The sequence below is a fragment of the Oncorhynchus masou genome, chromosome 10 (assembly GCF_036934945.1).
Source record: "Oncorhynchus masou masou isolate Uvic2021 chromosome 10, UVic_Omas_1.1, whole genome shotgun sequence".
NCBI classification, from domain to species: Eukaryota; Metazoa; Chordata; class Actinopteri; order Salmoniformes; family Salmonidae; genus Oncorhynchus; species Oncorhynchus masou.
Genome location: NC_088221.1, coordinates 35,961,876 through 35,984,699, shown reverse-complemented (window position 1 = coordinate 35,984,699; position 22,824 = coordinate 35,961,876). Strand labels below are relative to the sequence as shown.

At 42.8% G+C, this 22,824-nt stretch overlaps 1 protein-coding gene across 1 annotated transcript in view; it reads right to left on the bottom strand.

The window, feature by feature from the left end:
* Positions 1 to 22,824, bottom strand: part of LOC135547572 (unconventional myosin-Ib-like) — a 146,889-nt gene that overhangs the window by 40,473 nt on the left and 83,592 nt on the right. The window contains 4 exon segments of the mRNA XM_064976687.1: positions 483 to 546; positions 9,308 to 9,354; positions 10,866 to 10,970; positions 17,180 to 17,274. Coding sequence (XP_064832759.1) covers positions 483 to 546; positions 9,308 to 9,354; positions 10,866 to 10,970; positions 17,180 to 17,274 — 311 coding nt within the window.

The window sequence follows — 22,824 nt, the reverse complement described above, 5'->3', positions numbered from 1 at the left end:
TGTTTAGGTTGTTTTAGTTTGCTTCCTCACCCTCTAGTTCCTGTGCGTCAATGACCCTCCATTGACTGGAAACAATGTAATATCTTAGATCGCCATCTCTCTTTGGCCGACCAACCGGGCGTGCAGGGACAGCATGTGGAATGTGACATGCTATGATCGACCCCCACTCCCCATCTCTTCCCTTCTTTCAGGCCCTCCCCTCTCTCTATATCTCCCAGTCCCGCTCTATGACTACCTCTATCTCTCCCTGGATCTGGCCCTGTGGTGTATGGTGTGAGACAAACCATTACAATGGTGGGATGACTAACTGACTTACTGGGGGATTTAATTGAGCCAACTGTGTCAGTGGGATATAACCATAAGAGGGCTAGTCTATCACTACCACGCTCACATCTGTGACATGACAGAGCGATGGAGGAGAGCTTAGCATGTGGCCAATCTATTGCAGCATAAGGTGTGTGTGTGTACTTTATAATACTCACAGTTGCTAATAACTCCACCCAGAGGGTCTCCTTTGAAGTCAAACTCAATGTCCATGTATTTTCCCTGCAGAGAAGGAGAACACAGTGGTTAGAAATACCTGACAAACACTATATAGGGAATAGGTGCCATTTGGGATACACCCTTGTCTCTGATTTCCCTCTATGTCATTTTTCCTTTAGCAATGAAGTGGTTTTCCAGGCAGCCAAAACAAGAAAAAAGGACCAATGGGATGAGTCGGGCACAGGGCCCACCCCTTGATAACAGAGCATTAAGGTCTTTAATACCGTGGCAACGTCACTTTGAAGCACTGACATGACCACAATGCCCTGGTGTGGCTTTAAAGTTATTCTCACTATGCTTTTCAAGATATGTAACTTTCAAAATACAGAAATCATCCCTGTATGATCATACAGGGATGATTTCTGTATTTTGAAAGTTACATATCTTGAAAACTTGATTGCTGACAAGCATAACATTTTGGGACTATGTCAACAACAGACTAATGAAACAAATACCAAAAGATAGTTTTGGGGTGGAGTTTTCCTTTATGTGATATTCTTCAGGAATCAATGGGTAAATATTAACAACTGAAACAGCCATTGAACAGATTCCCAGATCCCAGGCAGTAGGTAAGAGGCAGGAGGCAGCTCTCATACGCACAGGCTGGGATCACTACAAACCTCACTGAAATGAGCTTTACGTTACCAGAGGGAATAGAAAGGAGAAAGGAGTTCCTCTTTAAATTAATTTTGAATAAGACGTTTTGTCTCCAGGCACTAGACCTGTTCATAAAGTCAGCTACCTAATCACATATTTGTTTGCTGTAACGTGATGGACTGTAAGTGGAGGAAATGCCTTTGTTTCTTCTCCCATTTGAAAGGTAAGTAAAACAAACCATCTCGCTCACTTTCTCCCTCTGTTCTGTTTCAGGTTTGAAATAGAAGTTATAAATGACAATGGGCCCAGTGTCTTCGTGACCGTTGAGATTTGTCCTTTTATTTATAGCTGACAGTTCTTCAAAAAGCTGTAGCTTAAACTGGCGATAGATGCTGCCAGGTTCAACAACATCACCAGTTTCTCTGCAGGGCAAATATTTGGTTCTCGTTTTGAGGAGAGGAGTTTGGACAAAATGGCATTTGTTGGAACACGCAGGAGATGCTCATCCAGCAGTTTATACCAAAGTTACCTAAATATAAAAAGATCAGGCATAATCCCAAAAGATTCCCCTGCTATGATATCCTAAACCTGAGCACAGGCTGGGGCCAGATAGATAGGTACACCATGGGGTTGGTGAGTGAGTGGCACAACCTTATGGATGCCACAGAGGCCATATAGTTTAGTACATGGAGCACTTGTACTCCAGACTAAACTGACTCATGGGACATTTAAGTTAAGATAACAAAATGATACATGACATGAGTAGGGGCTGTGAATTTTGCACCGATGACCAGATCCCTAACCACAGCCCTAGACATTAGGTCATCATCATGAATAAAAATGCATTCTTAACTGACCTGCCTGGTTAAGTAAAGGTTAGATAAATAGGCATTAGTTGAGGACTGGTTAGCCTCTGAGGCAGTCTGGAGTATGGGTCAGTCAGTCAATGCGTTTCCAGTCTTGGGGAAGCCTGCAGTAATGTGATGACATCAGAAACACTGGAATCTAGAACAGGCAGCTGCTGGCTGCCAATGGGCCCCTGTGGAATACACAGTCAGCCAGCAAGGAAGCGTGAGAAAGAAAGAAACACCGTGCTGCAGTCCAAAACAGGACATCTCATTTTATATCTACAGCGTCTGGAAATGAAATGTTTTCCTAGATTAGTCTGCCAGACAAGAACCTTGCAAGAGCAAGATAGTGATTGCATCATCAACCTGCTGATGTTCGTTCCATCATTCAAAGCGTCAGTCAAAGTTTCCTAATGCTCCAGTGCTGCCGGAGCCATGTTCGCACAAAGAATTCTCACTGTGCATAAGTAATTTTAGGGAAGGTGAGGTAGAGTAGTAGGCCTCCAATTATGTTAGTTCGACAGGGGCAGTTGGCGTATGGCAGCTGAGGAGCAGCTTGATAGGTCAAAGGTCAGCGGTCACTAACACAGTTACTGTAAACCTAACCCTCCCATTGGCTGACGATATTCTATCATTGATACAGTCTCCACACCAGCTAAGGCCTGAGACACAAGATGTTTTGCAATGATGTGCTGTAATCTTTAACTGTACCAGCAGCACCGTACTGGCGCCTGGGCCAGGTGAGGGGGGAGTGGATATCTTTAATGCTTTAAGAGCCATCTCCCTGTAGGAAAACATGACGCCAAGGAGTTGCGCTTCTGGAGAAAATATACTTTTTCCAAAGGTAACTTGGCAGGGGCCATCGGCAGACACCTGGATATAGTTGCCCACAAAAATTACCCTGATGTGGGTGTCACCTCTATCCTATGCTGTTGCTATGCTGTAACTGTAAATGTAATGGCTTGGTGTTATGTACGGTTCTGCAGAGAGAGACAAATGCAGGCTACACTGAGAGAAGAAACAGAGGGAAGGACATGAGAGACAAGGAAAAAAAGAGAAAGGTCGAGGGTTTGTTTGTCTGTCTTAATCTAGAGTAAACATTGAACTTCATTGGAATGAGACCATCAGACACAGAGTCTGAGAGGATGGCACCAGAGAGAATGGCAGCAGTTTTAAAGGATCCTGACCAATTGTGCTACTTTGAGTTTTTTGTTGTTGTGCTGATCTTAACTTTTTTTGTACATGTTTCCGCCATCGTTTCATATGATCGAAAAGCGCTTCTGGACATCAGTGCTGTCACTAACCTCCATTTGGAAGAGGAATTCTACTTCAATGAAATGGAAGCGAAAGACATTGATTATCGTGGACCAGGCCCAAATCCCCAATACTCTGAGGAGACGCCGGAGTGTGGGATACCTGACAAGACTACATCGAAGAGTGGTAAATTGCCTCTACCCTCTGTCCTATTAGCAAACATGCAATCGTTGGAGAATAAACTGGATATGCTCCGTTCGAAACCATCCCATCAACGTGATCTGAAGAACTGTAATATCCTATGTTTCTCAGAATTGTGGCTGAATAAGGATATGGTAAATATAAATCTAGCTGCTTTTCTATACATGGCAGGACAGAACGGCTGCATCCCGGAAGCTCAGAAGAGTGGGGGTGTGTGTCTCTTCGTTAACAACAGCTGGTGCGCGATCTCCAATATTAAGTCTCGAGGTTCTGCCCACTTGTGATAGAATACCTCATGATACGCTGTAGATCACACCATCTACTAAGAGAGTTTTCATCTATATATTTGATAGCTGTCTATTTACCACCAGAAACCAATGCTGGCCACATTAAATGCGCTATATAAGGCCATAAGCAAACAAAAAAATGCTCACCCAGAGGTGACTTTAATAAAGGAAAACTGAAACCTGTTTTACTTCATTTATAGCAGCATGTCACATATGCAAATAGAGGTAAAAAAAAAATAACTCTAGATCACCTACAGTATATTCCAAAGCTCTCCCTCACCCTGGCAATTCTGACCATAGCTCGATCCTCCTGATTCCTGCTTACAAGCAAAACGTCAAACAGAAAGTACCAGTGACCTGCTCAATACGGAGGTGGTCCGATGAAGCGGATGCTAAGCTACAGGACTGTTCCACTAGCACAGACTGGAACATGTTCCGGGATTCAGCCGATGGCACTGAGGAGTTTACCACAGTCATCGGATGCATTAATAAGTGCACCAACGATGTTGTCCCTACAGTAACCGCACGTACATATCCCAACCAGAAGCCATGAATTACAGGCAACATCCGCACTGTGCTAAAGGCTAGAGCTGCCACTTTCAATGAGCGGGACACTAATCCGGAGGCTTATAAGAAATCCTGCAACACCCTCCGATGAACCATCAAACAGGCAAAGCATCAATACAGGGATAAGATCAAATCATACTACACCGGCTCTGATGCTCGTTGGATGTGGCAGGGCTTGCAAACTATCACGGATTACAAAGGGAAATCCATCCGTGAGCTGTCCAGTGACGCAAGTCTTCCAGACAAGTTAAATACCTTCGATGCATGCTTTGAGGCTAGGAACACTGAACCACGCGTGAGAGCACCAGCTGTTAAAGACGACTGATCACGCTCTCTGTAGCCGATGTGAGTAAGAACTTTAAAACAGGTTCACAAGGCCGCAGGGCCAGATGGATTACCAGGATGCATAATCCGAGCATGAGCTGACCAGCGGCAAACATCTTCACTGACATTATCAACCTTTCCCTGACCCAGTCTATAATACAGACAGGTTTCAAGCAGACCACCATAGTCCATGTGCCCAAGAACACCAAGGTAACCTGTAGCAGTGAAATGTTAGACACACTCCAATTCACATATTGCCCCAACAGATCCAAAGACGACACAATCTCTATTGCAATCCACAATGCCCTTTTCCTACCTGGAAAACAGGAGCACCTATGTGAGGGTAGGCAACAACACATCCGCCAAGCTGACCCTCAACATGGGGCCCCTCAGGAATGCGTGCTTAGTCCCCTCCTGTACTCCCTGTTCACCCACGACTCCAATGCCTTCATTAAGTTAGCAGACGACATGATGGTGGTAGGCGGTTTCACTGATGACGATGAGACAGCGTACAGGCATTTTGCTACAATAACATCTGCTAACCATGTGTACGTTACCAATACAATTTGATTTGATTTAGTCAGAGACCTGACAGTGTGGTGCCAGGACAACAACCTCTCCCTCAACGTCAGCAAGACAAAAAGGAGCCAATCATAGACTCCAGGAAACGTAGTACCAAGCAAGCCCCCATCCACATCGACGGGGCTGTTGTGGAACAGGTCAAGAGCTTCAAGTCCCTCGGTGTCTACATCAATAAGGAAATATCATGGTCCACACTAGGGCTGGGCGATATGGCAAAAATCTCATATCCCGAAATAGGTCATTTCATATCCCGATAACGATACATATCACGATGTAGCACATTTTCTGTAAATTCAATGAATAAATAGTTTATATAAAATGACCACATGTAAAGGCCTAGTTCTTATCACATTTTGAATAATACACACAAATGAACAAAGGTAGTCATTGCACATTTTCAATTAAGCATGTAACAAAATATAAAATGGTAAATAGAAAACACTTCAATGTTTCAAGGCCTAAAAAATTATATAAATCTGTATATTTTTTTACATGGAAATGTTTACTCAGCAAAAAAAGAAACGTCCCTTTTTCAGGACCCTGTCTTTCAAAGATGATTTGTAAAAATCCAAATAACTCCATAGATCTTTATAGTAAAGGGTTTCAACACCGTTTCCCATGCTTGTTCAATGAACAATAAACGATTAATGAACATGCACCTGTGGAACGGACGTTAAGACATTAACAGCTTACAGATGGTAGGCAATTAAGGTCACAGTTATGAAAACTTAGGACACTACAGGCCTTTCTACTGAATGAAAAACACCAAACACCAAAAGAAAGTTTCCCATGGTCCCTGCTCATCTGTGTGAACGTGCCTTAGGTATGCTGCAAGGCGGCATGAGGACTGCAGATGTGGCTGGACTGAGGGCTTGTAGGCCTGTTGTAAGGCAGGTCACCACCAGACATCACTGGCAACAACGTCGCCTAAGGGCACAAACCCACCGTCGCTGGACCAGACAGGACTGGCAAAAAGTGTTCTTCACTGACGAGTTGTGGTTTTGTCTCACCAGGGTCGGATTCGTATTTATCGTCGAAGGAATGAGCGTTACACCAAGGCCTGTACTCTGGAGCGGGATCGATTTGGAGGTGGAGGGTCCATCATGGTCTGGGGTGGTGTGTCACAGCATCATCGGACTGAGATTGTTGTCATTGCAGGCAATCTCAACTACAGGGAAGACATCCTCCTCCCTCATGTGGTACCCTTCCTGCAAGCTCATCCTGACATGACCCTCCAGCATGACAATGCCACCAGCCATACTGCTCGTTCTGTGCGTGACTTCCTGCAGGACGGGAATGGCAGTGTTCTGCCATGGCCAGTGAATCTCAATCCCATTGAGCATGTCTGGGACCTGTTGGATTTGAGGGTGAGGGCTTGGGCCATTCCCCCAGTAATGTCTGGGAACTTGCAGGTGCCTTGGTGGAAGAGTGGGGTAACATCTCACAGCAAGAACTGGCAAATCTGACACAGTCTATGAGGAGGATATGCACTGCAGTGCTTAATGCAGCTGATGGCCACACCAGATACTGACTGTTACTTTTGATTTTGACTCCCCCTTTGTTCAGGGACACATTATTCAATTTCTGTTAGTCACATGTCTGTGGAACTTGTTCAGTTGATGTCTCAGTTGTTGAATCTTGTTATATTCATACAAATATTTACACATGTTAAGTACGCTGAAAATAAACAGTTGACAGTTAGAGGACGTTTCTTTTTTTGCTGAGTTTGTTTATATATATTTATTTTTGGGGGGGGCATTCCTGTTTTGCATGTAATGTTGGCATTAATACATGTCACATATCAATTTGCATTTGGTACCTTGGGTCGAGTGTTTGCACCAACTATAAATTGGAGCCATGACTTTGCAGATGTAAGATGTAACAGCAGCGGTTATCTCCTTCCATCTTCATGATTCCTTGCCATATGGTGTGCCACGGTCAAAAGCCTCTTGCAACATCGGAGTTGGGGGTTTGTTTTGACCACTCAACTGTACTTTCTTGGGTATCAACCGTAGACTCTCTCCGTACAGTTTCACATGGTTCTTGCGTAGTTAGTAAAAGAGGTTAGTGGTGTTTGAGCCTGTTGTCGGGACAAACCTGCGGCATATTTTGCAAAGGACGGTTTTCTGGTCTGTTTTAGACTTTTCATACGCAAACCACGTCCATGCGACCGAAATAGCCCCTCTTAGGTACGAGCTCCATGTCTCCGTGCTCTGTGTCACATTCACTCTCCTCCATGTTTGTTGGTGTTGCAAATTTACTTCAACACAGCATGTGTCCAATTGACAAACAACATTGCCGTAAAAAGTGTAATTTGCGACACAACTAAATAAACAATAGAGCATAATACAAAACGATAGACGTTTTTCTGTCATCACACGATATATATCGTCATATCGCCCAGCCCTAGTCAACACGGCACGGCAAGCAGTACAGAAGCAGCAGGCCTGGAACCAACAGGACCCTGAACAGCTTCTACCCCCAAGCAATAAGAATGCTAAATAGTAAGTAAATGAAAAACTACCCGGAATATCTGCATTGACCCTTTTTGCACAATATTCTTTTAACTCATCACATATGCTGCTGTTACTGTTTATCTGTGCCGTTGCCTTGTCACTTTATCCCTACCTATATGTACATTTATTTTTTTAATATTTTATTTAACTAGGCAAATCAGTTAAGAACAAATTCTTATTTACAAATGACGGCCTACCACGGCCAAACATTAACCCGGATGGCGCTGGGCCAATTGTGCGCCGCTCTATGGAACTACCAATCCCGGCCGGTTGTGATACAGCCTGGAATCAAACCATGGTCTGTAGTGACGCCTCTAGCACAGTGATGCAGTGCCTTAAACCGCATAATGTGTCTACCTCAATCATCTCGTACCCCTGCACATGAACTCGGTACTGGTATTCTGTAAATAGCAAAGTTATCGTTACTGTGTATTTATTCCTTGTGTTAGAATTGATTTTTTTGACTCGCTCTCGTTTATCTCTGCATTGTTGTGAAGGGCCCGTAAGTAACCACTTCACTGTTAGTCTACACCTGTTGTTGGGAAGGGCCCGTAAGTAACCATTTCACTGTTAGTCTACACCTGTTGTTGGGAAGGGCCCGTAAGTAACCATTTCACTGTTAGTCTACACCTGTTGTTGGGAAGGGCCCGTAAGTAACCATTTCCCTGTTAGTCTACACCTGTTGTTGGGAAGGGCCCGTAAGTAACCATTTCCCTGTTAGTCTACACCTGTTGTTGGGAAGGGCCCGTAAGTAACCATTTCCCTGTTAGTCTACACCTGTCGTTGGGAAGGGCCCGTAAGTAACCATTTCCCTGTTAGTCTACACCTGTTGTTGGGAAGGGCCCGTAAGTAACCATTTCACTGTTCGTCTACACCTGTTGTTGGGAAGGGCCTGTAAGTAACCATTTCCCTGTTAGTCTACACCTGTTGTTGGGAAGGGCCCGTAAGTAACCATTTCACTGTTCGTCTACACCTGTTGTTGGGAAGGGCCCGTAAGTAACCATTTCACTGTTAGTCTACACCTGTTGTTGGGAAGGGCCCGTAAGTAACCATTTCACTGTTCGTCTACACCTGTTGTTGGGAAGGGCCCGTAAGTAACCATTTCCCTGTTAGTCTACACCTGTAAGGGCCATTTTCACTGTTCGTCTACACCTGTTGTTGGGAAGGGCCCGTAAGTAACCATTTCACTGTTCGTCTACACCTGTTGTTGGGAAGGGCCCGTAAGTAACCATTTCACTGTTCGTCTACACCTGTTGTTGGGAAGGGCCCGTAAGTAACCATTTCACTGTTAGTCTACACCTGTTGTTGGGAAGGGCCCGTAAGTAACCATTTCACTGTTAGTCTACACCTGTTGTTGGGAAGGGCCTGTAAATAACCATTTAACTGTTAGTCTACACCTGTTATTTACGAAGCATGTGACAAATAAAATTTGATTTGAGGACACCGATCCTTATTGGAGGAGACCATCAGACACAGATTCTTATTGGCGGAGACGAGACACTGATTCCTATTGGAGGAGACCATCAAAGCACCGCCAAACTTCACTGTTTGTGTCAAGACAACAAAGAGAGAAAAAGGGAATACTTACAAATCGGGATGAATTGTCATTTCTCACAGTTTTAGCATTCCCGAAAGCTGAAAAAAAGAACACACATTGGTTAGATAGAGGGCATTCCAAATCAGTAGATAAGTATCTATTGTATAACTTCAAATTAGGGAAAGTAATGAAGCAACCTCACCACTTTCTCTGCTAAATCATAAGCACTAACTCTTTGCATACGGATGGCTTGATATTTCAGTTTAGTATACCCATTTCTAGAAAGTGTGACACCAGCAAAAGCCAATCCTATCCTAGTCCTCATTTATCAGTCAATCATGCAACACTTCATTCAGTCCCATTATGTTATTGGTGGTCTTACTGCTCAACATAGTCTCGCTACATTTAAGTCAGTGGTTCAGTGTGTAAACTGTGCACTACGCATAACACACAATTACCAGAGACCATCAATTATAAGCCTGAAGTATTTTATAGTTAGTAATAATAATAAATATTATATTCCATTTAGCAGACGCTTTTATCCAAAGCGACTTAGTCATGCATGCATACATTTTATGTATGGGTGGTCCCCAGAATGGGACCCACTATCCTGGTGTAGTAAGCACTGTGCTCAACCAACTGAGCTACTAGTCACATTTCTTAAAACAATGACCATTTACCAAAAAAAAAAAAAAAAACCTAAACAAAGCATACGCTTGCATATTCAGCACACTATTTTAACTGGGCTAATATTTGTGGGAGCAACAACTACAGCAAAACTGCATTATTCGTGTTTTCTACTTCTCTCCAAAACCCGTTTAAACACATTTCACACTAAACAGCATTGATTTGTCATTCAACACACCACCATGTAAAAAGCAGGTACCTTGGAAGCCTGAGGGATAGACTAGAGCCTTGTGTAGCAGGATATCTGCTTTGCCTCCCTCTCCTCCTCCTCCTCCTCCCTCCTCCCCCCCTCCCTCCCTCCCTCCCTCTCCCGTCAAGGGCCATTACAGCCTGTAGAAGTTAAACTCTCACAGATGTGTTCTGGGCCTGGCTCTATAGCGTAGCAGCTCAGTACTGGGCATCAGTATGCTGGCTTCCTCCTTCATGGGCATTTCCTGTCTACAGACTCCAAATTAAAAACACTGCCGTCTTTGTGCCAGCACCCAAGTAGGGAGAGGGTTTTTTCCTTCCTGATGTATTGGACTGGGGATCAGTGAATATTTGAAAGGAGGTAGGGAATTCTAGAAAGTGTATCATAGTGTGTTGTAGTCAAGGGCAGAGACGAAGAGTAGACAGATGATGCATGATAGGTAAACTGTAATAAACATCTACATGTTGTAAACTTTGGATCACAGATATTCAAAATGGTGTATAGGGGCCGGTTAGAAATGAACAGTAAACTGAACGTTGTAATTGTTGACAAAAGCACTCAAGCTCTATGGGTTGACAGACATGTGAGAAAGAGACATACAGGGGGAGAGAGAAATAAAAGTCTTAAAGTGGGTGTGTCCCTCTGATGCCTTGGCCTTGCTGGCTCTGAACCTAAAGCATGGGAAAGAGAAAAAGGGCGGGGTTGATAAAATGAGTACATTAAGACACTCACCCTCCAGCACGGGATTTGACTGCAGCAGCTGCTCCTTCACCTTGTTCACCTCCTGGCCCTTCCCACACACCGCCGCCACATATGACATCACCAGCTTACTGGCCTCTGGATGTTCAGAGAGAGATAGACAGGGTTCTTTTATCAAAAATCTGTCTAAATCTAGACATGGCTGAACTGAGGCACACCCCAAAATCCCCCTTACAACAGCCCTAACCCGTCTCTCCCTCCACACCCCAAAATCCCCCTTACATCATACTCCAGAGGCCCTACAGGGATGGGGTCTGGGCCCCTCCCTGGAGAAGAAAACATGATTCACACGGTCCAGAACTACCACCACCCACCACCTTACAGTTCATTATAACATTGATTATTACAGCAATAATCACTATTAATAGTCCCGATCGCACTAGACAGTGGGCACATTATATAGGAGAACTTGTTGGTACCCAGACCAGCTCTTTAAAAATGGCCTGTATGTATGAATAATCGGTTTGGATAATCCTTGGTTTTTCCCAGAATCAATTCCCATGTCAAGATTTAGCCTTTAGCCTAGGCCAGCTTGTGATTCAAATCCATGGGATTTATACATTTATGTGCATTGATATGATTATGAAATGTTCCTGAATCATCCTCTGTCTGGTCTTGATAGAAATCATCATGATGAAGTTACATGGTTTGTAGTATTAGTCTTATGAAGTCCAGTCATGGTTTGTAGTATTAGTGTAAAGTTCTGTCCAGACTCCAGCCCTCGTCAATAAGATGACTGTGTCTAGCTGTGACCCAAAAACAGTTTGAAACCTGTCAATCAAACAGAGGAAGAGGATGTGGTGGACAACAGTGGTTCTCTCAGCCCACAAATTAACCTGGCTAGTGGATTACTGACACTAAGAGTATAGTTCTGATGAAGGAAGTAAGTATTGAGAGGAGAGCCAAAAAGCAGAGAAGAAAATCTTATTAAGAGGACCTATATGACAACACATATACTATTAATGAGAGAGAGGGTAGAGAGAGGAGCAGAGAATAAGCACAAAAGTTGAATTAAAGGATCATAGAACCTAAAGCAAATCTAGAGGATCATATCAGTAAGAAACCTTATAGTGAATAAGCTAAAAATCACCAATATCATGTGCGGTAATCTCAAAAGGTTTCTGATCTGTAACAGCAGTATTTATAACCACCATGACCTTTGAAGACTCAATGCCAAAATAATATCCTTCAGCCATATCTCAGGAATCAGAAGCATGTGTAAAAGTATAGACTTTACGCCCGTCCCCTCGCCCCGATCTGGGTGCGAACCAGGGACGCTCTGCACACGTCAACAGTCACCCTCGAAGCATCGTTACCCATCGCTCCACAAAAGCCGCGGCCCTTGCAGAGCAAGGGGAACCACTACTTCAAGGTCTCAGAGCAAGTGACGTCACCGATTGAAAAGCTATTTAGTGCAAACACCGCTAACTAGCTAGCCATTTCACATCCGTTACACATGCATTGTCACCTGTACATTGTCTGATAACAGCTTTGTCGTCACAGCTCTCTCTCTATTCAATGCTACATCAAAGACTAGACCTAGTTTAACTAAATATGTTGATACACCCCCTAGGTCAGAGGTATCCTCTGATACGTAGATAGTGACCAATTGTGATTCAGTCATCCACTTATTTACCATCTCACCCCATCAGATATTTCATACAAAGATAATGGTTACATGTTCCCCAAACGTGATGAAAGATTGAGGTGGCTTGAAAGGGAACTAGGCTACTTGTTATTTGGAGAATTGGCAGAGATTTTCGTTTGAGGTAAGGGAGTTTAGATATGCGGAAGTATTACATGGCAGACCCTGTATGGGCGGAAATGAATCCACTGGTGGTGCAGTCCTACAAGGCAGTACGATACATATAGATACACACATACAAAGTATGTGGACAGCCCGGGATTTGGCTATTTCAGCCACACCCGTTGCTGACCGGTGTATAAAATTGAGCACACCGTCATGCAATCTCCATAGACAAACATTGGCAGTAGAATGGCCTTACTGAAGAGCTGTGACTTTCAACAGGGCAACGTCATAGGGTGCCCCCTTATCAACAAGTCAGTTCGTCAAAGTTCTGCACTACTAGAGTTCACCCGATCAACTGTAAGTGCTGTTATTGTGAAGTGGAAACATCAAGGAGCAACATCGGCTCAGCTGCAAATTGGTAGGCCACACAAGCTCACAGAACAAGAATGGCGAGTGCTGAAGCGAGTAAAAATCATCTGTTCTCGGTTGCAACCCTCATTATCGAGTTCCAAACTGCATTTGGACGCAACATCAACACAAGAAAAGTTCGTCGGGAGCTTCATTAAGCTGGTTTCCATGGCTGAGCAGCCGCACAAGACTAACATCACCATGCGCAATTCCAAGTGTCGGCTGGAGTGGTGTAAGGCTTGCCACCATTGGACTCTGGAGCAGTGGAAACATGTTCTCTGGAGTGATGAATCACCATCTGGAAGTCCGATGGATGAATCTGGGTTTGGTGGATGCCAGGAGAAAGCTACCTGCCCCAATGCATCCTGCCAACTGTAAAGTTTGGTGGAGGAAAACTTTTCTGGGGCTGTTTTTCATGGTTCTGGCTAAGCCCCTTAGTTCAAGTGATTCTGTGCTTCCAACTTTGAGGCAACAGTTAGTGGAAGGCCCTGTTTCAGCATGACAATGTCCCCCGAGTACAAAGCGAGGTTCATAAAGAAATGGTTTGTCGAGATCAGTGTGGAAGAACTTGACTGGCCTGCACAGAGCCCTGACCTCAACCCCATCAAACACCTTTGGGATGAATTGGAACGCTGACTGCGAGCCAGGCTTAATCGCCAAACATCAGTGCCCGACTTCACTAATGCTTGTGGCTTTATGGAAGCTATCATTCGATAGTACCAAAAACCCAGACCCATTTTCAGCCACATCTACCCTCTCCTGTCCTGGCTGTAAACCTACAAAAATGAAGAGATTACCCAAAATCCTAACATCTCATTGCCCTGGCTTGGCTGATTCCCTTCCCGCATTGGGACTTTAAAGCCATGAGTGTCTCGATCTGTCCTTGCCCACCCTGATAAAAGGAGGGAAAAATACCTGAAAACAAATGGTGAGTGGTTGTAATGTACTGTACACTAATGTCAGCAGATTGTAGAAAGTTGTGTCACCACACTTGACTTAATTCGACTAAAGGTTTGAGGGAGAAAAGGATATAAAAATAGTGAACTCTGACCTCTGTCAGCACTGTCATTGCTAAGGAGACCAATGAATGATGTTGAACAATGTAATACCACTTGACTAACAATGTTTTGCATGAAATAAATGAGGATGTCAACATTGCAGTGACAGATAGCCCAAATCCTTATAATCAAAGCACCAGTTGACCACAATGGTTTCAGGGCTGTGGGATATCTGCTGACATTAACATAAATGTATTTCTGAGATGAAGGCCACGTGTAGGGAGTTTATTCTGATCCAAGTGGAGAGTAAACTAGATTGACACCACCTTGGTAAATCACCCAGTAGCCCACTTCACCTGGCAGGGAAGTGTACTGTAGTTTGACTCCAGGTGAGTGGTGCCAGGCCAGCAGAAGGAAAGCCAGAATTCTAATAATAGAATGGTTAGAACCTCTGAGAATCTATTAATTCCACCACAAACCGATACCACAAAGGGTCTTCCAACATCAAAAAGATAATGGGTATGCAACTTTTAAAATACCAAGTCCAGGTTTATCGTGTCGGCAGATCTTCAAAGCCACCACCCAGTGTACTTCTGAATGAAAGTCCCTCCAACAGTCTTGTGTTATAAAAGTGGAAATGAGAAAGTGTTAGGTCAGAGGCAGAAAAGTAGGAAACTTGAGAGTAACAGCAGGGCAAAATGTTGTGAGGTTACAGTACGTGAAGTGAATGTTATGTGAAGTGATCCCATGTGGCTCAGTTGGAAGAGCACTGCGCTTGCAATGCCAGGGTTGTGGATTCAATTCATATGGGGGACGGGTATGGAACAAAAGTATGAAAACGTATGCACTCACTACTGTAAGTCGCTCTGGAAAAGAGAGTCTGCTAAATGACTAAAATGTAAATGTCAATTGGCTTTTGATAGTTTTGGTAACAGAGTAACACAAAACCACCAACAAAAGAGAATGTAATTTTAACTATTGTCAGGAGAAGGACACGGTGTGATAGTGATATCATCCCATATAGGGAGCAGGGGAACGCTTCCGTCAATTCAATATGGCCATCACCTGGAGAAAAAACATTCTCTGCCAAAGTAGTGTTTAACAACTAGCCAGTAAATACCATTCCATGTGTGATTTCTTACAGCAAATCTTCCCCTACAGAACACTTTCCAAGATTAACCACTGACAGAACACACCATGACAAAATTAAAATGATAATCAGGAGCCGTCACGGTTTGTTCCTAGCGTTTCGTCTGACCTTAATTTTATCGTCAACGTTTGTTTCCATTAGTCAGCCCCGTTAGTCTTTACACTCAGTTGTTTTGCCTGCATGTACACCTACTGTTTCAGGTACAAACAGGACTTTGGCTTTCCCATGACAAATCTGGCCCCAGCTCTGGTCTGGCAGAAGGTAGGTTTATCTAACTCTGATCTAAATCCAACATGTTGTTGTGGTTACTGCTGCCTGCCTGCCCTTATTATTCATTTTCCCTCAGCTACAAGTCTCAGTTTGTTCAACAGACAGAACAGAATGTACTAGAACAATGCAAACAGAACACAAGCCTACAAGGTTAAGCTAGCAGTCTCAAGATCAGTAAACTCTTGTGTGGTACATTCAAAAGAATCCACAACAGTTGTACAAATGGCTTCAGAAAGTATTCATACACCTTGAAGTATGACACATTTTGCTGTTACAGTCAATTCAACATAGATTAAATAATATCCCATAATGGCAAAGTGATAACATGTTTTTTTTAAAGAAACACAGAAATCTAACGTACATAAGTATTCACACCCCTGAGTCAATACATCTTAGACTCAACCAGAAAGATCAAAGCTGATTCTAAGAGCTTCACACACCTTGATTGTCGTACAAATACTAACCATTTAAAAAATACAAAATAAAAACCACAATATTATATTCAAGCGGTGTCAAATGGGTTGTTAATCATTGCTAGACAACCATTTTCAAGTCTAGCCATATATTTTCAAGCAGATTTAAGTCAACACTGTAATTAGGCCCCTGTCACCTTGGTAAGCAACTAGTGTAGATTTGGTCTCGAGTGTTAGGTTATTTTTCCTGCAGAAAGGGGATTTCATCTCCCAGTCTGGTGAAAAGCAGACTAAACCAGGTTTTCCTCTAGGATTTTTCCTGTGCTTAGCTCCATTCCATACATGTTTTTTAATCATTAACGATTACAAGCATACCCATGACATGATGCAGCCAACACCATGTTTGAAAATATGGAGAGTGGTACACAGTAATGTGTTTTATATGATTTGTCCCAAACATAACACTATTCAGGACAAAAAGTGAATTGCTTTGCCACCTTTGCAGTATTACTTTAGTGCCTCATTGCAAACAGGATGCATGATTTGGAATATATTTATTCTGCACAGGCTTCCTTTTCACTCTGTCATTTAGGTTAGTAATGTGGAGTAAATACACTGTTGTTGATCCATCCTTAGTTTTCTCCTATCACAGGCATTAAACTCTAACTGTTTTAAAGGCAACATTGGCTTCATAGTGAAATCCCTGAGTGGTTTCCATCCTGTCCGGCAACTTTGTAGTGACTGGGTGTATTGATACAACAGCCAAAGTGTAATGAGTAACTTCACCATGCTCAAAGGGATATTCAATGTCTGCTTTTCATTTTTTTTCACCCATCTACTAATTGGTATCCTTTGTGAGGCATTTCAAAACCTCCCTGGTCTTTGCAACTTATTATCTGACTTATGCACAGTTTTACTCCTGAACTTATTTATGCTTGACTTCAATGGATTGAATACTTATTGACTGGCATTTCAGCTTTTCATTTCTAATTTGTAAACATTTCGAAAAACATAATTGCACTGACATTATGGGGTATTGTGGGTAGGCCAGTGACAAGAAAAAAATGTGATCCCTTTTCAACTTAGGCTGTAACGCAAGACAGTACAACTGATACAACTGATTCATTCATGTACTGCAATTAAAGGCGGAAGAACAAACATGTGACCATGCTTAGTGGTTCTGTGACTCCGCCCACAAAATGTAACTTATACAGTTAGTTAGCCCAGTTAGTTGAACTTGAACTAATTCCTCTCAAAATTAGCCCATAAAAGCATGTTTGATACAGGACTGGGCTCACCGGTCTTTCCAGCTCCACTCTCTCCTGTGATGAGGATACACTGGTCTTTATCCTGGTCCCTCAGAGAACGGTAGGCCTCGTCTGCCAGGGCATAGCTGCAACACAACAAGGATATACACATTCACATTAATTCATAGTCCACAAACACATTGGATATTCAATTGCATCACAGGTCCATCATCTCCAGGCAACTAAAACAACATGTCCATTCCTATATTTTCTATCATCCAAGCTTGTTCTATTGTATACACCAACACCGATTCCACTAATTACAGGCTTGTTAAGTTTAATAGTTGAATCCAATGTATTCAACTTTGCTCCCAAGACAATCGAGATTGCCTTGTTATCCCTATATAGCGACAGTGAGCACACACACACACACACATGTTTTTCTTTATTTGTACTATTTTCTTCACTGTTGAATAATAGTGAAGACACCAAAACTATGAAAAAACACATGACAGCTTTCCACACTATTGGCATTCTTTCAACTAGCTTCATAAGGTAGTCAACTGGAATGCATTTAAATTAACAGGTGTTTTGTTAAAAGATCATTTGTGGAATTAATATCCTTCTTAATGTGTTTGAGCCAATCAGTTGTGTTGTGACAAGGTAGGGGTGGTATACAGAAGATAGTCCTATTTTGGTAAAAAGTTGCAAGAACATCTCAAATAAGCAAAGAGAAACGACAGTCCATCATTACTTTAAGACATGAAGGTCAGGTTGAAAGTTTCTCCAATTGCAGTCGCAAAAACCATCAAGCACTATGATGAAACTGGCTCTCATGAGGGCCGCCACAAGAAAGGATGACCCAGAGTTACCTCTGGAACTTAACCTCTGCAGCAGAGTTACCAGCCTCAGAGTGCAGCCCAAATAAATGCTAGAGTTCAAGTAACAGACAACTCAACATCAACTGTTCAGAGGAAACTGCGTTAAGCAGGCCTTCATGGTTGTCATGATGTGGCCTTCTTTGGGTACAGCGAGCACCATCCCCCTTTCTCTGCACCATCCCCCTTTCTCTGCACCATCCCTGCACCATCCCTCTCTCTCTGTCACCACCTCTACACTACACTTCTCGCTACACCCAGGATCTGTTAGGCGGGTCATAAATTCCTAGAGGAGTTTCTCTCCTCATGGCCAGACAGTATAGAGAAAGTGAGTTTCACAGGAGAACAAAGGAACCTCTTCCACATCACAGAACTTGAGGAGTGAACAATGCCTATGTTTTGGAGAGTGTGTACACGGTCAGTGAAGAATCCAGCTACGACCGGTCCATTTCGTTTAATGTTTGTGAAATTCATGAGCCAATACAGCCACATTACCATAACACTGTTTATACAAGAGTCTCGGTTGTGAGGCTTGCATCTAATTGTTGTATAAAATGAATGAGTAAATTATGTAATGTGATTATAAACTGTTTAATGAAAGAAACTCCAATTCCCTTTGGAGTTTAACTAGGACATAGGCCCGCCCCATGAGCACAGACATTGACCTGGCATCATGGGACAGCCCCTTCCTACTGTTACAAATGTAACCCTCACCTGAAGGATTTCCTTTCAGACCAGCTTACGATGAGAGGGCTGAGGTTTGAGACCAGCCCAGTACCTCCTCACAGAGGGAGCTAAGGTGTGAGTAGATTGCTGAATCTTTTAAATATACCACGTGGTTAAACTCAGACTATCGATCAGACAGAATAAGAGCAAATCTTTGATACTAATTGCTAGTCTGCAGCTAGGAATTCTATACCATTGAATGTGAAGGCCGACAACAGCCGAAACATCTATTCTATAACAACATTTCTGAATGTTACTCTGAAGTAGCCATTCTACCAAAGACTCCAGGGACGCAGAGAGTGGGGCGGATGAAATTCCAACAGAGATCATGATGACACACTGAGTGTATGTATATATATAGATTGCAATTATTGATTGCAATTATTCTCAAATGAGTGAATGTTCATGTGCAAGGATTAGCATTTCAATGGTTATAATTATCAACTTTGTAGTGTCTTATCTTTCACGCCCTTGTCAGTCCCTTTTTCAACCAAGCTGTGATACCAGTTCAGCCCACTAGGGCACATCCCCTATCATTTTCTTGTAACCATATCTACTTTGTTTGTTTGTGTGTGCATTTCTGTGATTATTTAGTTGTTTAATAAATAAATGATTGAGACAATTGATGTATGGATAAATTAGTGAAGACGGTTTGTGCAGATAACCAACAATTTACGACATTTGGAATGAGACTAACGTGATGTAAAGAATAATTCATTAATTAGAACACGAATTGATCAGATTAAAAATATCTGAAAGTTATTAGGAGAAGTATAACTCTGTAATCTGAATTTTTCCCTTGATGCCCCAATTTCCTAGTTAAAGACATTTACATGATGAATAATCAAGTAAAATAATTACAGAGAATTGATTTGATAAACTAACAGTCTTCAGTTTTAATGATCCCAAAGACATGACATAGTCGAATTGCTGCAAGGCCACCAATAAGAGACTTGCTTGGGCAAAAAAAACGCAAGCAATGGACATTAGACCAGTGGAAATCTGTCCTTTGGTTTGATGAGTAGAAACTAGATTTTTGGTTCCAAGCCCTGTGTCTTTGTGACACGCAGAATATGTGAATGAATGATCTTTGCATGTATGATTTCCACAGTGAAGCATGGAGGTGTGATGGTGCTTTGCTGGTGACACGGAGTGATTTATTTAGAATTCAAGGCACACTTAACCAGCATGGCTACCACAGCATTCTGCAGCAATACGCCATACCATCTGGTTTGTGCTCAGTGGGAGTATAATTTGAGTGTCCTTTTGATAATGACCCAACACACACCTCCAGGCTTTGGAAGGGCTACTTCACCAAGAAGGAGAGTGAGAGAGTTCTGCATCAGATGACCTGGCCTCCACAATCACACGACCTCAAACCAATTGAGATGGTTTGGGATAAGTTGGACAGCAGATTGAAGGAAAAGCAGCCAACAGGTGCTCAGCATATGTGGGAACTCCTTCAAGAAAAAGCATTCCCCATAAAGCTGGTTGAGAGAATGCCAAGAGTGTGCAAAGCTGTCACCAAGGCAAAGGGTGACTACTTTGAAGAATCTAAAACACATTTTGATTTGTTTAACACTTTTGTGGTTACTACATTATTCCATGTGTTGTTTCATAGTTGATGTATACAGTACTATTCTACAATGTAGAAAATATTAAATTAAGAAAATTAATGAGTAGTTGTCTAAAACGGTACTGTATTTTTTTGTATTATTATCCATCTGCCCTGCTAGAGCCGCCCTGGTCAACTCTAAGTGCTGTTATTGTGAAGTGGAAACGTCTAGGAGCAGCAACGGCTCAGCCACGAAGTGGTAGGCCACACAAGCGCACAGAACGGGACCGCCGAGTGCTGAAGTGCGTAGTACGTAAAAATCGAGTGTCCTCGGTTGCAACACTCACCACCGATTCCCAAACTACCACTGGAAGCAACGTCAGCACAATAACTGTTTATCGGGAGCTTCATGAAACGGGTTTCAATGGCCGAGCTGGTGTCCACATACTTTGTGGCATGTAGTGAACATACAGTGAATATATAGATGACTGACAAACTGTGGGCCCGGCCACGTGCTTACTGATCAATGACACATTGCATCCCAGATCTTGGTCTGAATCTTGGTTGCATTGCATCTGTGCACAAATCTGGAGCATCATCATGCGGATATATTTGCTCACTTCGCTACATGTATGGTATTGGCCCTGTCGTATTGACCAGGTTGAAATTAGTCACTTTGCTCTGCTTAGTTCGCAGTGTCCGATTGATTAATGTATTTACAGCAGGATCACCCAAACTAAACTCTGATTAAAAAACAAAGATCTTCTGTGAGTGAAATGCTGGATGCTTTCAGCCACAGTAAGTGGTATGTGTGGAAAATTGACAAGGAGCCAAGCAAGACATTTTGATTATCTTTGCTTAATGACAGCAATCCTATTAAGCAGACACAGTTTAGTGGAAATCAGTCACAAGCAAAGCTTCCATTGAGAGGCAATGAAACTTGAATGATCCATTTTGCATAAGCCTAAATGGTATTATCCTCAATATCATAAAGGGGAAGCTGGTCTAAATGAATGGGGTATAATGAACCTCAGCCATTGTACATACATACCAGGACAGTGACACAATGGGAAAGTGGGACAGTATAGCATACTCATTGGATTCCCCCTAACAATGATGGGATTGTCATTGTCCTGCTCTGATGCTGAAGTATCAAGAGTGTGTGGTGGGGTGCGTGCGTGTGTGTGCGTGCGTGCGTAGGGGTGACAGTCTGGCAAGCAAGCAACACTACACAGATTTGATGACAGCTGACTGGGTGTTACGATGGTCTATACTTGAAATTTGGTGAGGCCATGTTTGTCTCCACCCTATTGGGTGAGACCAATGTAGTAGCTTCCCTATTGGTTGAGGCCATAGTTCTTTACGGATCACACTTGTCATTTAAACAGTTATCCATTCTACAGTTGTGTTATAGTAGCAGTGTTCCAAACTCTCCCTAACCAGCCCACCAGACTCCAAATTAGCCTGGCAAGCCTGCAAGCTCTCCCAGCTCCCATTTTCCTCTCAGTCTGTACTTTTCTACATTACTCAGGAATTTCCCAGAGCCACCACTAATAATAGCCCTGATTGTGGAGGAACTGTTGCATGTAGTTTCCCTTTTGCCTGCCCCCCCACATCACCTTCATATATCAAGAAAATATCGCAATGGTTTCTTGTTAAAAGGCAAGGTAGCTCTGACATGTCTCCTCTCCATGATGGCAATGGACTAAACCGGAGGAGATTCCAGGTCCAAACTCAACATTCATATGGTTAATGTCAAATGTGTTATACTCCGCATCCATCCCTGGTCCCAATGGTTGACAGTAACAAAAACACAGGCTGTCAACTACATAGAATTTATAATTATGGTCTACAATATCCTTGAAAAGTCACTAATGATTACATTGACAGCCATATGAACCCAAACATATAGGCTAGTGCTAGAGGTAATTTTGAATGTAGCCATCAAGATGGCCTTTCTCCCAAGTGTCTAATTTTAGTAGCACATCCTGACCTCACACACACACACACACACACACACACACACACACCCCAAGGGGGATTGTGGGTATTCTCTAGTCTCAACGATGTGAGAAATGTTATTAACCAATTCCATGACCATTAAGATCTTTCACACGCCACAATCAAAGCCCTAGACCCACAGCAGCGCAACATATTTTAGCCAGACAATATGTTTACATTACGTACATTATCACATTATGTTGGCTTACAATGATTTAGACCTTGGAGATTACATCTATGAAAAACTAGAATCTATGAAATCGTATTTACGATCAGATTTATAACATACCCTATGTAACAGGTATCCTTAGGGAGAGCAACATAACTTGCATAATCACAAAAGGCTGAATCACTGCTGATGTGCTTTATGCACTGATTGACTTGACTGCTAGCTTAGCAGACTGCCGTGAGAAGGAGAGAAAGATTAATGCACGCCAGGCCCCAGTAAAAAGTTGACGCTGCATCCTGCCAGGCTAGCTCATAGAGATCTGGGTTCCACACCATCAGTGTTCTGGGCCAAGACCCGGTCCAGGGAC